This window comes from Sinohyriopsis cumingii, chromosome 4 (genome assembly GCF_028554795.1).
Source record: "Sinohyriopsis cumingii isolate HCF-2022 chromosome 4, ASM2855479v2, whole genome shotgun sequence".
Taxonomy (NCBI): domain Eukaryota; kingdom Metazoa; phylum Mollusca; class Bivalvia; order Unionida; family Unionidae; genus Sinohyriopsis; species Sinohyriopsis cumingii.
The window spans coordinates 11,893,296-11,908,707 of NC_142964.1; the positions used below are offsets into that span (position 1 = coordinate 11,893,296).

The 15,412-nt window shown below is 35.8% G+C and overlaps 1 protein-coding gene across 2 annotated transcripts in view; it reads left to right on the forward strand.

Annotated features, from left to right (window-relative positions):
• Nucleotides 1-15,412, forward strand: part of LOC149800631 (centrosomal protein of 120 kDa-like) — a 90,842-nt gene that overhangs the window by 30,412 nt on the left and 45,018 nt on the right. For both annotated transcript variants that reach the window (XR_016420538.1, XM_089954627.1), the window contains exons 9-11: nt 189-420; nt 6,440-6,589; nt 13,309-13,426. Coding sequence is in view for 1 of the 2 variants with exons in the window: in XM_089954627.1 (XP_089810753.1) it covers nt 189-420; nt 6,440-6,589; nt 13,309-13,426 (500 nt within the window). In the remaining variant the exon portion in view is untranslated. The remainder of the gene's footprint in view (nt 1-188; nt 421-6,439; nt 6,590-13,308; nt 13,427-15,412) is intronic.

Below are 15,412 nucleotides of genomic sequence, written 5' to 3' on the forward strand. Positions count from 1 at the left end.
TTGTGTGTGTGTATGTCAATTTTGTTTGTGTGTGTCAATTTTGTTTGTGTGTGTATGTCAATTTTGTTTTTACATGCTAACATGTCAGTTATACAGGTGGTTGTTTTAATGACTATACAGAGTTATGTCTACTGCTGTTAAAATGTTCTGATGTCTTAACAACAAATTTATATTCCTTTGTTTCACAGTTGAAAAACGTGAGAAAGGCAGGAGAATAGCTATTGATAAAGAGGAAGCCACTAGTCCAAAGCATCCTGTTCCCACGTCCTCAGGTCAATCATTCCACTACAATTCTTCCACCAACTCTACAACACAGCACCATGTTGCTATACCACCACAGTCTCACCATTTCTCTTTCTCAATTGACCTTCGCAGCATCCGGAACATTGAGAGTAATACCACACAAAATGTTTTTCTGAGGTAATTAGACTTGATTCTAAATAATCCAACATAAAAGTAATTTTTATCTCACATGCTTTAAGTTCAATGAGGCATAATTGCATTCATTTGGAAGTAGTGGTAACATTTTTGTTTTGTTTTGTCATAAGTCCCAGTAGGAAATTTTTTCCAATGGCAACAGTCCTCTACTTATCAACCAACCAACCACCCCCTCCACTTTAAAAATCATGCTGGATTTTCATTCTTAATAAAGTTACACCTAAAACTTCTTTTTCTCATCTGATGCATTTCTTCTTCAAATAATAGGCCTACATCCCATTTCCATCACCCTCACTCTCAAACAATCCCTTTCTCATTGTCTAGATTATTTGAAAATCTTGGTTTAAGGTTAGATATTGAGAAAATCTTCAATAAGTATATCTTTAATGTTTTTTTTTTTATTGAATAAGATGTGAAAATTAAAAGATCCACTTCTTTGGTAAAATTGACTCTCATGGAATTCCCAAAATTACAGCTAAAGTTACTGGAGAGTTAGATTGATCAAAATACCAATTGCATTTCCTTCCTTGACATGGGATAGGTTTAATGTTATGTGTAGCATCCTTCCAGAATTGGCTGAGCATCCATCATTGTAGAAGTATAGTGATTGAACAATTTCGTCAAAAACTTAAGAAAGTGTAATGTAAAAAAAAATATTCTAGGAGAAGAATGTTGTAGTAAAGAGGGATTTACAGATTATATTATGTACAAATGGGAACTATCATAAAGAGCTTTGCAAGTACTGCTACTTCTAAATTATTTTTAAGCATATTACAAGCAATAAAACCATTATTGATCCTTACAGATGTTGACAAAATACTTAGACACAGAATTCAGACATTCATTGGGTAAAAGAGAGAGTGACCTCCATTTTAACCATTGTTTTATCATTCACAAAGGAGACATAAGAGCAGAAAATATCGAGTGGAGTATGAAAGATTATTTTAAATGATAACATTTAAAAGGAGGATGGGGGAGGAGTCCCCCTATTTACCATTTCTAAGAACTGCAATTTATTGTCTCTTTGTGATTTATATAATATAATAAAAATACCCAACTGCATTGGATTGCACCTTATTTTGTTAAATCTCCCCAACAGTTGTCATTGTTCAATTTTTAATTTTTCATTTTAGGTATTGCATAAGTGAGTTTCTTAAATTTCCAGCAGACCACTGTTCATTTCTTGACCTATTGCAAATTCAGATGCTTTAATTTCTACATTTGTGAGTGTTTTGTTCAAGTGATGCATCAGTTAAACATACCTACCAGGGGCAAGTAATACCTGCTCTGTATTTTGTGTGGGTCATACAGTTAAATAGAATAATATGTGAGCTTTACAGTGGAATTTTATGAGAATGGGATTTTTTAGTGCACAGGATCATTCAAGTGAGCTTATTGTTTGGCTTGATGTCCTTTGCATCATCTGTCTGTCAACGTTTGCTTTTTTTCAACTTTTCAAAACCACCGGACCCATTCCAACCAGCATGAAATTTGTACAGATAATGCCTGTAGTATATCAAGTATGGCCACCATTACTAAAAATTGAACAAGTTTAAATTTATTTACTTTTTCTTAGAAACCACTCAACGGCATTTTATTAAATTTGACAGAAAGCATCCTGGTATGAAATGCTTTTAAACTTGTACAAGTGATGCTGATCCACATCATACATCATTGCTGTTGCTTTAAAAAAAAATTCTCAAATACCACTCATCAGAATTTGACTTAATCTGACTGGGTTCCCATGCTACCAGGAAATCTGGGGAAAAATCGAGAGAAATGATCATTTTTTTCCCAACCATGAAAAGTTTATGAATTTTGCAAATATTTATGAAAGTCAGGAAAAGCCCAGGAATTTTCCACCACAACATAACGTCCAAAACAATTATGTAATTGAGATGTTACTGAGATAATCGTGAGTTAAATTTATAGAGTTCTAACCAGAATATAAGGAGGTTGGAGTATGGATCATTTGGGTGCATGCCATAAAGTTAGTTGTTGAGACAATCCAAATGCTCAGTGGATTAGATTCATCTAGTAGACTTTTTGTTTCACAGACAGTTCGATATCCGTATCTTTTTTTATATAGGGAAGGTATGAAAACCAGTCTAGCATCACAAGAGGCCAACATGGTGGCGTTAAAGCATAGCCACTTAGCAGATGGGCTAGCAAACTTAGATGTTGTTAAATCAAGTTATACCTGCATGAAATTGATATCAGAATTATTTATTTTCTCAGAAATGGCGAGAATTAAAATCGTTATGTCTTTAATCTGCTGAAAGACGATAAAGCTAATGCGTTGATGAAATTTGATCTGGTACTAGTGATTTCAATTGCTAGTCGCACAAGCACACAGAATCTCACAACCGCCATTTTCAAATATTGTAGAAAAATATATTAAATGAAAGTCGTATACTGGTTGTAATAAAAATACAAAAGCGAAAGCACAAAATTCTCTATATTTATTCTGAGACCAACTTCCGGAGTTATGTTGTATCACGTGCCTATCACGTTGACATGTACTCTCTTACTCAGGGATCATACGAATCAGGGAACCAGACTACTCTGCTTGATTTAATCAGACTGGCCAAGTTTCTTGTAGTTGTCCTCGAAATAACGACATTAAAAAGAAGTTTGTTGATGATATCACTTTCCTTTTGGGCTTTCATTGTCATTGTTTGAGGGTTGCAAAGTCATGTGACTATTAACACAAATGGTGAGTACAGGGTCAGGTTTCATCTGTGCCGAGTTTTGTCTAGGCTGTCCGCGGATTGAAGACATAACGATTATAATACTTGCCATTTTTGGGAAAATAAACAATTTTCCTATCGATTTCATGCAGGTTTTAGTCGAAATAACATAGTTTAAATTTGCTAGGCCCGCTGGTAAGCTATCTTACGGTAGCGGCAGATTCCAATTTTTTTATGTGTAATTGCTCAGTACCCACACTCCATCCTAAATGTACAAATGTGAAAAATGCTGTTGGAATATTCAAAGGAAACCTGGATTATAAAAATTTCAAATCTCTAAGCTGAACTTTGGTGCAAAACTATTACACACTGATGTGTAGCTTGAAACATTGGTTTCAGATCTTAAAACGAACTAGTGAGAAATAGGAAATTGTCGTCCCTTTTATTATATATTAAGAAACGATAAGTGCTCATGTATCAATAAAGGTTTTAGGACTGGTTTTTTGAACTTCAAGAAGACAAGTCAATGTTACAGAAAATTCAGTCTTTGTTTATACACCAGTATATAGTTTTGAAAGTCTTTCGTCAAAATTTAAATCAACTCTTTTGTAAATGTCTTTAAATGATGGAATTTTAAACCAAATTGTCTTAAGGAGTTAAGGTTGGTTGAAGAATCTTGTTTGAGATTTTATTGGCACACATAAATTCAGGGTTAAACTTTTTCATTACAAGATAAGATTGTAATACTTTGCAGTTATTGTTTTGTTTCCTCATTCATACTGTGATAGGAAATGTTTACTTTGTATAACATGCACATATATTGCTCTAGAATTCTTTAGAGTTAAAGGTTTGAAATAAAACAAAATAATTTCTGCTCATTATGTTGTTTCCACATAGCAACATAATGCAGTTCAGCATAGTAAAGTTAGAATTTGTATTCTGTACAATGAAATGGCTTTAAATGCCAGTTTATAGGAATATAGTAAGATTTGTTTCATGTGACTCATTTTGTGGTTTTGTACATGATCATCTTTTCTGAGATATATGTTTTGTTGAGTCATGAATGAGAAACTTCTCCAAATTTGGAAAATGCATGTTTTATAATCCAAAATGTTCTATACTTCCATTCAGCAATGGTCATATGTTAACCTTCAAATAATTAATTTCATCCTGGAAGAAACCTTGAAAAGACATGGAAATTTATATTTAGAAAAACTTGGGAACCATGGTCTGAGAAAGCATCCAGATATGAAGTGCTTTCGTGTTTGTAGCAGTGATGCAGTCACAGTCAAATATTAAAGATAGAAACACCTTTAATTTACTTTTTCAAAGAAAAACACTCATCAGAATTCGACAGAAAACATACAGATGTAATGGGCTTTCAGACTGATACGAATCATGCTAATTCATCACCAAATGTGGGCTTTGTTACAATAAAAGAAAAATTGTTTAAACAATTTCATAAAACTCCTACTTATCAGAATTTAACCAAATTTGTTCGAAAGCATCTTGGCATGAGAGATTTTGATTTTATACAAACTATGTGAATCTGTTACCAGATTAGACTGATAAAAATAGAAAAATGTTTAAAAACTTTAAAAGCTTTCAGATTTGAACAAAATATACTGATCAGTAATCAAATATGGCTGCAATCACTTGACATAGAAAAACATTTTTAATAGCAAAAGAAATCTAAAAGCAGTGCTGAACAGAATTTGCCTACTTTGACTGAAAGCATAAGGGCCTTTCAGTGTTGAACAAAATTATGCTGATTTGCCATAAAATGAACTAATCTTGGCATTGAAGAAAAAAATTCTTATAGAAAACATCCCACTGATATTGCTTATTAGGCAGGTGTCAGCTGGGTGACCTGATTTCTGCCAATCTTAACTCAGACCTCCATAATTGAAGTTTTATAGGCAGGTGAGCAATCTTGGGCATACTAGAGCCTCATGTTGGAATGAAAAATTCAAGTCAAGACCAGTGTATATTTCATTTTTAAATAATAATTTATAAACTTATGTTTGCCTGAGATTTTTGTCCTGTTCATAATGATGCTAAAAGAACAGTACTCAAGAGTCCCTGGTCATAAATATTCCTCTAAAATAAACTTATCTATCTTATCCAATGCCCAGAATGTATATACAATAAAGCATGCAACATTCGATGGTATGATTGATATTTTATCTTTAATGAATAAAAGGAGAGCTAAACATTTAAACAAACAGCGACTGTTTCTTTATAAAATACATTGTCAAATCAAAGTGCTTATGTCATGTTAACTCCCCTTTTTAGTCTCCAAATATTGAATTATGTCAACTCATTTTTCAAGTTAGTTGACAGGAGTGTAGACATAAATTTTAATTTTCATAAATGTAGTCTATTAAAAAAATGGATTTTGAAATTATTCCCAACAAAATGCAAAAAGTGCATTGTGTGAATTTTAAAACACCGACAGCCTAGAAATAGCAGTGAGAATTTTATTGGCTGATAATTTGCTTTCAGGTGTTTGTAGACTTGTTTAATTTTTTTTGTTAATTTTACATGATCATTTGACTATCATTTGAAGTCTTACAAGGTAATATCACTTGGAGATGTATTTTTCAAGTAGTAATTATGATAGTGATTATTTTATTACTTTCATTAAGTGTTACTGTATTGCAGTACGTATTGCAATATGGGGTTTGGTATATTGTAATACAGTTTTGGAAATATAATTGCAGTACGTATTGCAATACGGGTTTGGTATATTGTAATACAGTTTTGGACATATAATTGCAGTACATATTGCAATATGGGTTTGGTATACTGTAATACAGTTTTGGACATATAATTGCAGTACGTATTGCAATATGGGTTTGGTATATTGTAATACAGTTTTGGACATATAATTGCAGTACGTATTGCAATATGGGTTTGGTATATTGTAATACAGTTTTGGACATATAATTGCACCCCTAATAATTGCAATTAAACTGATTTCATTTCTCTGCACTTGTAACTTATAGATACAGCCAAAGTGACCAACAAATACACGTTACATTCTGTGTAAATTTATCACTCTCTGAGTTTTGTCTGGATAATTGATGCTTTTCTGTTCTTCAGATAAAAGTGGCTTGAATGTTTCAAAGATAAAGCTGTTGTACTGTATTTTATACACGATTCTGCCTTGTGCAACTATGATTATCTTGATAATGAACTTAATCTTTGATGTTGATTACAGTACATTAGTAAGAACATTGAGTAAGTTGGGTCTTTTGGGGGTCATTTTATGCATCATTTATATATTAGTTTTATCCATATCTTTTCAGGTACAGCTATCCATTTTTTGGCAGTGCTGCACCCATTTTGACAAATCCTCCGGTAGAGATAAGGAGGGGTATGGAGGCACTGCTCCCCCAATCCTTTTGTGCTTTCGATTTTGCTTGCAACATGCAGCAGCTGCAAGAAACATTTCTTAGGTATTTGTCCGTGACCTTGGAGAAGTTTTTTAGTATTTAAAAAAAAATGCTTTTTTATTAATCCTCGTTTGCTGGAATGCAGTACACGTAAAACCCATTCTAACGCGATTCTACTTATAACACGATGGCAGCATGGCTGCTATTTTTTAATTTAAGGTGACCTCTCTTTTTTACATCCTAAATACATGCTCTCAGAAAAGCCGAATATTTGTATCCCTAGCAGATTTTTAATCCCAACACTGCGTTTAATGTTTCCTTGACATCACTGTGCAATGTTTCTGCCATACTGGCATGTACACAGTTCAAAACTGAAGTATATTTGATGTCTGATGAAACACGGTGAACAAAACAAATGATATATGATCAAGAGGTTAGTTAAAACTGATCACATTGAAATCTGGAGTCAGTTAATTCACTTTAAAATGATATCTATTCTTAAGAGTGTTGCCAACAGACATGAGAGAAAGAAAGATGCAAACATTGTTTTATTTTGTATAATTTTAATCAGCCATATACAGAAGGAAAATTTGATTTTTGCTTTAACCTCTTGCACCTACTGACAAAAAGCATAATGTTTTGGGCACAAGTCGAGTCTTGCTGCAAACATCATAGACCCTGATCTGCTGCTTCATAATGTACTAGCAGGTCAGGGTCTGTATTGTTTGTTCTGCTGATTACTTGTAACAAAATACATAGAATCAATACATACTAACACTTAGTGCAATGGCTTCTGGGTCTGTGTAGTTTTCCAGTTGGACCCGACTTATTAGGGAGTATAAACATTAATTAGATCCATAATGTTTTGGACACCCCATATTTATGCAGAATCATCAACATAAAAAAATTTCAGGCTTTGCAGCAGACAAATTATTATCTTTACTAAATTATCATCTTCACCATCTGCAGCATAACTTCCAATAACAGAATCTGATCTAGCAAATTTCATATGTAGTAGATCATTAATTTAAGCACATGTGATTACCTTGAAATCTGTATTATTAATTTGGCACCAATGTAATCTTTGATATACATTACCTGATGAGAACACATTAGAACAGCCACTAGTTTACTGATCTGGTCTTTCAAGCCAAGCAATATATTAACCACATATTTTAGCTATATTAACAAAGAAAATGCTAAAACGTCATGCTTACAGAGGCAGTAGTCTGATTGGAGTGGTCTCACGTTGGATAGAAGGGTTGGCGCCAAATCCTTTCTTTCACCAGTCACTACCTACACTTGTGCCTAATTGGGATGCTTATCAAGCCGTCTCACAAGTACCATCTTTTATCATGCATTTTTTTCTTCAAGTCAGAGTGACTCTTTTCAGCTTTCATAACAGTAATGTATACTCAATCTATTTTCTCATATTGTAGATGAGTAATTTGTATCTCTTAATCTAACTGGTGCCATGTTAATTATTGACTCCATTTCTTAGTGTCCACTTTATTAAAACCCTACCATGACACTTGACTGATCATACTGTTATTTGGTCTTTTTAATTACAAGTTATTAGTATTAGATGTGTTTCATGTATAAGGTTTAAGTTGGCTTAAGATAGTCATCCCACCAGGACCATACATTTGAAATCTGCACTCAGTGGACAGGGGACACATGGGCAACATTGTCTGCTAAATGTGAGAGCCATAAAGCAGTCTTCAAAGGTTGTGGACTCTAGTCTTGCTGCTTATACTGCCTAGGTTGCAAATTTAATGTCGCAGTCACTGGAAGCTGAAGTCACCTATCAAGAATAAGGCCCATCATTTTTTGCAACCATGCCAACCCATCCCCTTATGACTGCAGTGAATCTGTTGCCTTTCGCTAATACTCTCCTCCAGTCAATACCTGACACAGAAAAGATTACCAGGCAAATACTGACACAGTATGGTGGTTTACATTGACCAGAGTTGGACAGCTCACCACTGTACTGGCTTGGGTGTTATGTCCATTGTTAGCCAGTACTGGACCTTGGAACCAGATGCCAGCTGCCGCCATATGTTGTACACTCAACCTCAGCACCATTTCAGCTTGATATCGAGTGTTGCCAGTTCTCCTGGATACATAGTACCAGTCTCTGTCTTTCAACAAAACTGAGTGCCACTTCATTTAGATTACCATTCCTCAAAGTGGATAGCCATCCAGTCTTATTTTCCATCCTCATCTACCAGCTTCCCTGCACAGGCGTCTTCTTTTCTCAACAGCAGCTCTGGCTTTGAAGACATAAAGGTCACAATGGAAGACCAAGCCTTCCATGTATCCATTGAAGAAGTTTTCTAGCTTCTGCTTCCAGAGTTATGTTCTCCTGCTCTGTCAGTGGTCACTTAACAGAATTCTTGCATTCTCTCAAGCTTTTAACCAAGAAGTACCAGCCTTCTTTCAGACAGGTACTGCAGTTTCAACAGACCTCTTTTTTTACTCACAATGGTAACTGCTAATTTCAGTTCATCCTACTACAAGAAACACGCTAGTCTTCCGCTCAGAAATCTTAGCTGTCAACAGAGATATTGCAGGCCTTGGAATGTGAAAGCCATCGTCTGAATGCATGTAACGGAAACCTTTATCAGCATACCACAGCTGCTTTGCATTGTTGTATTTACAGACTCCATACTGTATCCCAGCTTTTGTCTTCCAACTTCCTATTCCAAGACCAATTAGAGGAGGTAAGGAAAACAGGCTGCATAGAACCTTGCAAAGACCCAGTGACCCAGAGCCCCGAATTTGTTTCCCAAGAGGGACTAGGGAGGTGAGAAGAACCTTTATAAAGAATGACTGATGGGGAAACTTTTCTTCAAGCATTATTCCTTAGCAGGGACCGGCTTCCCAGAGCAAGTGGCAACAAGACACTGAGATTGAAGGACTTATTTTAGTCAAAGTTTCTCCTTGATGACCATTTTCCAACAGAAAATGATGCCATGCTCCTTCTTCATTTTCAGTAATCCCAGTTTGGAGATGACTCCCACAGAATGGGAAAGACACTGCCCCAAGGACCTGCTTCAGGCATCCCCAAGGATTCTTCATTAGGAAAGAAACACTCACAATGAGGGCATAAAGACTGTTCACAAAACAACTTAATGAGATTTTTTTACTACATTTAACTTAGTTCCCAAAGCCAATAGCTAGCTCTGACTGGTCATTGACCTTAATCCTCACGAGCAACAAATTTGTGTACCCATGCTTAGATTGGAAACAATGATATTGGTCCTCACTGTCATTCAGAAAGATCAAGCAGTCAGCTTCAAGCCCCAGGATGCATACCGTCATACTCCCATTCACAGGTTTTCCCGGTAATACCTGAGGCTTCCTTTCAGGAACAGCATGTACCAGGTCAGGGCTCTTCATTTCAGTATGAATCTCAATCCCTGTGTTTTCATTACAATCATGTACTATGTCATGTCTCACTTTAGAAACACATTCGTGACATTAAATGACATGGATAATGTTCTCCAAAGCACATGGTGAACTGTCTTCTGTATCAATACACGAAATTCCATGATTCTCTCTGCTTTGACTTGATTCCTTAACAACATCTGATCTCGTTCCATCCCTTACTTTTTTTTATCAGGGCACGAGGGCATCGAATTCAAAATTTCAATGACAAATGTTTGTCTTCCTCAAGAACACGCTTTGAAACCTTTCTTGGTTGTGTCTTTCATCCACTAGAGGGTAAAATTTCAATCTGGGAATTGCTTCACCTCTTGTGTCTTCTCAATGCAGCTGTGGTTCTTCTCATCTTGAACCCCTTATTCATGAGGCTACTACAGATGATCCTTCTTTCCCTGGTGCAGATTAAACTCTGCTTACTAGATCAAATGATCAAAGTTTTGGAATACATTAAGTCCTAACTCAGCAATGGGAGGACCTCTTGTGTCCTTCGTTTGGCCTCCTGTTTCAGGTTATACTGTTGGAAATCATGATTTACACTTATTCTATGCATGACTGGCTGGGGTGTCCATATCCTTCTATCCTTTCAAGAAGTAAGTGGGATTCGGTCCCATAATGAACAATCCTTGCACATTAACATCCACGAGATAAAAGCCATAGGAAGTGGCTCTTGGTCATGACAGGAGATGTTACCTGAAAATGGCATTCTGATTCTTTCCAACAAATCGAGTGTCATTACATATCTCCAGAGGCAAAGGGGAACCATGTCCACAGATATTTCCCTTCTTTTGGGGATCTTTTTCAAGATGTGTCATGGTCGACGAATGCACATTCAAGTCTGCCACATAAGAGGCAGTCTCAGTGTCCTTGTATAGTCAGCCAATTCATCCCTCAGTCTAAAGTTAAAATCTGTGTGTTTGAGTCAACCTCTAGTGGACCTCTTGCATTTAGGTGAAATACCAAGCTCCCAACCTTCATCAAGTACCAGATCAGAAAGACTGAATAGTCAGTGCTCATTCCCTAATGGAGCAGTCTCCATGCATATGCCTTCCCCCAATCCCTCTGATCCATAGGTCATTCAGAAAGTGGGGGAATCGGGATGCAACTTAATCTGATTGCTTTCATATGGTAAAAATCATGGATCAGTGATATCCATTACCTAGTGGTGGAGAATCCCTTGGAAAATCCTGCTTTCTCCATTTCAGTTGAAACAACCTACCAAGTTTTCTGCTTCAGCCCAGAAATGCTGAATCTTTACACCTGACTCACATCCAAGAAGTGCTCGGAAAGAAACATTTTGGTGAACAAGTGATTGACAGAATTGTTCTGGCGCATCATGACCAACTCTTTTGAAAGTAGAGAAATAAAATCTTTATCAATGGTGCAAGGAAAGAACATCTCTCTTTTAAAAGCCTATCATGACAAATAGCCAAATTTTTCCTTTGGCTTTTTAAGGCTGATGTTAGCACTGACTGCAATCAAGGGCTACTGTTCAGAATTTCAGAAGCATTTCACAATCACAGAAATGAGAATATAAGCAGGAACAAGGGCATCTCTGATCTTCTTGCAAATTTTTTATTTATTTTGACCAGGCTTGGCTCTTTGTACAAAATTAGACCTCGTGGTTTCAAGGTGCATGAAGAAAAGAAAAAACTCACTGACTCTTCTTGCATACAAGACTGAATTCCTAGTTACCTGTCCTTGGCTGGCAGAGTCGGTGAAAATGTATTGTTGATCAACCTGAAGTATATGTATTTCTGCCATAATGTTTTGAATTTCTCAAGTGATCATCCCCTGTTTCATTGCTAAGAACATGCTATGGCTCATGGGAAATCAATCTTTAATTTTGAAACTTATTTTCCTTTTAGACCATTCGTCCCAAGAGGGTCTTCAGAACCCTGTTACAGCATTAAAGTGGTACCTAAAGCTACTGAAACAATAAGAGGTGGGAGATTTGCAGTTTTCCTGCTGAGAAGGAAGAAAATGTGCTTTCAGCTATGCTCTTTTAGTCAAACAACAAGGAATTAAACCATGACCATGTGAATTTGTATGTATGTCAGGTCATGAGGTTAGCACGGGAGTCACCACCAGCATAACATTCAAGCAAAATTGTTCCCCAGCTGAAAGCACTGAAGATGTAGGATGGAGGTCTGATGTGACATTCTCAAGCTTCGATTTATGACAGACCTTTCATCTGAAAGGGCTTAGGGTTATTCAGTTTAAACATACATAGTACCCAGTGAAGGCATTTTTATAAAAATATATGCTAGGGTACTCAGATTACCCAAAGGATTAATATGAAAACAATACAAAATTCTAAGTACATCTATGGGTGACTATTCTGTATTAAAAGTGCCGTCCCTGGATCCCATTTATAGTTTACTGGAACAGCCTTGACCTGGTGGGACTTGTATCATCAGCACAACTGACTACATTCCCCAGTCTTTTAGCAGCATAGCAATACATTAATATGCCACGTAAGGATTTATTTGAGGTAATATCCCTTGATTTATGTTTGCTAACCTGACCATGTAATCTCATATGAGACTCAAAGCTCAGACATAATGAGACTGGAGCCGGGGCCAACTTTAACCTGTTACTTATTCCCCTTACATATTTTGATCAAGTAATGTATATGAAGAGGAAACCAATTTCTGAAGTAAATATGTTTCTTTGATAATACTTGTTTAACCATCATTCAGACACTCCCTCACAAACCTGACCAGCAGTTAACAGCCCTGGAAAACTGTGCTTCGCTTAGTGCTGATGAATGGTTGGACACCGATACCTTTATCCATGGGGAAACCAGTTTTGTCTGACTTTCACATCTGTTAGCAAATGATGTTTTTGCACTTATATTGTTAAAACAAGCCAAACAACATGCACAATGTATTTTCATTTGGAAGGACTGTATTTATGAGGCAGTAGATGTAATCCTTACCTATAATGATCAGGCAAGTTTTTGTGGAATTTGTGGTTGCCACAACCCATGAATTTAAAAACCCAAGATTCTTTCCCCTATCCACAAATTTAAGAAGTGATGACAAATCAATTTTGTGCAGAATTATGATAATTGATATCAACAATTGAGCATTTTTTCTGTGTATTATCAATTTGAATAAGGGTCTTTTGTAATACACAGATTTACTAGCCCGTATTCTGTATATTGTCATCAGTTTTGAGCAAGAGTTTGTTGTAATACACAGATTTGCTAATTAGTATTTAATATGTATATTGTTATCAGTTTTGAGCAAGAGTCTGTTTTAGTACACAGATTTACTTGTTATTTTTTTTGTTTATATTAGCTGATTCTGCAATGTAATTTGTTTCTTTTGTAGGGTTCCCTTGATGGTAGAAGTATGGCACAGAGACAAACAGTTATCAAAGGATGCATTACTTGGTGCTGCCAGACTTCCTCTTGGGGAAATGATGGTAAAAGAGAAGACTAGAGTTATGGTAAGGGCAGGTTTATTTACAGTAATCTGGGTATAAATTGCATGAACTTGAAATGTAAATGCAAATATTGACGTTATGCTATGAATATTTTGCCAGAAAATTTCTGTTTTAGATATTATGGATAACAAATCTTTTGGATATTGAGGCCCAAGTTCACCAAATTTTCTTCTTCAAAATTGAAGATTTTCATTCTTTTTAATATTTCTTTGGAACAAGTTTTTTTAACTCGTCTGGTCATACATCAAGAGAGATTATGTCATGGCCTCTTGGCTGTCCATCTGTCTGTCCATCCCTTGGCAAAAGTTTGTTATTGTTACTCCTCCTAAACTACTACAAGAATTGCCATGATACATTTCACACATTTATTGCAAATAGCTAACTGGACCTAAGTGAAATAGGTGTCACTATGACGTCAACAGTGTCCATCTTGAAAATCCTGTTATCACTACTTCTGAATGGACGGTCATATCAAAATGTACTTTTCTATAGAAGACTTCTTACAATGCCTAGCTAGTCATAAATGAAAATTGTGTATCTGACATCCAGTGCGACCACCATGGTGGCCAGCTTGAGTATCTTCCTATGGTTAATAGATGGTTGTATTGCCATGGGGTTTTGACAGAAATATTTCATATGATGTCTGGTTTGACCTTATTGAAAATATTGCACCTTGGACATCCAATATAGCCACTGTGGTATCCATCTTAAACATTTTTTTATCACTACACCTTCACAATGAATGGTCCTAATGCACAGATCTTTCACTACAAGGCTTCTTTTGATTCTAGTTGGTCTCAGATGAAGATGGTACCCTGAATGGATGGTTACATTGACTGATGTTTTGCTAATTCTAAATGACAGGGTGCCAATATAACACCCTTATTTCTGACACAGTGGCCGTCTTGAAAACTAATTAATGCTACTTATTTATGTTGGTCAGTTGGTAGAGCATCAGACTTATAACCCAAGTGTCATAGGTTTGATACCAGCCATTGTGTCTATGGGAAAGGTACTTCATTTCAATTTCCTTGCCATGATATAGCCAATAGTATATTAAAGTGCAGTTAAAACCAGCAAAAACAAAGCATTCATCCTGCATGGATGATTATATCAACTTTTGGTTTCACTAAAAGCCTTCTTATTATGTCTAGTTGATCCTGATTGAAAATGGTTCTAATCAGACCTCAGGTGCATGGCCATGTTGGCCAACTTTTTAATTTTTTTTATTGCTACTAAATCCCCACCATTGACAGCTGTAACAACTAGGGATTTTCACTTAAAGACTTCATATGATACATAGCTGGTTCTGAAGAACCTATGGTACTAATCAGGCCTACAATAAAACCACTGTGAAAATGTTGTTATACCTGCTATTTTATCAGCAGCATTTGACGATATTCAATTGGTCCTTAATTAAGATGGTAATGAATATTAGCAACCATCTTTAAAATTTTGTTAACTATGCTCATCTTAAAAGGATGGTCATATCAACTTCGAGCTTTCACAAGAAACACTCCTCATCTAATCTTGAATACAGCTCCACAGTGGCCATCCCCTAAAAATGTTATCATCATTGACAAAGGGTTTTCACTACAGCACACCTTGCATTATTTAATTGGTTCTAAAATGATGCAGATCTGACAAAGAAAATATCTGCTCTGCTGTGAAGGAGTTTTGAAAATCAGACTTTACTGACACTGGGGTTAACATAAAGGTCATTGCCTGCACTTTTGTACTTCTTGGAGCTTATTTTAATCAGGCCTTGTATTTATTTGCATTCCATTGAACAAGTTGATAGTCAGCAGTCTGATGATGATTTTAAGGTATTTGGTCTTGACTTAGTTTCACCATGTACCAGCTTATGAACTTGATGACACAAATAAGTATTTATAGATTACTGCATTTGTATAGGAAAATATGAACTAGTAGTTTGGATAGAAATACTGCATAACCTTGGGAGTGCAGTATATCTATGCGACAAATTGA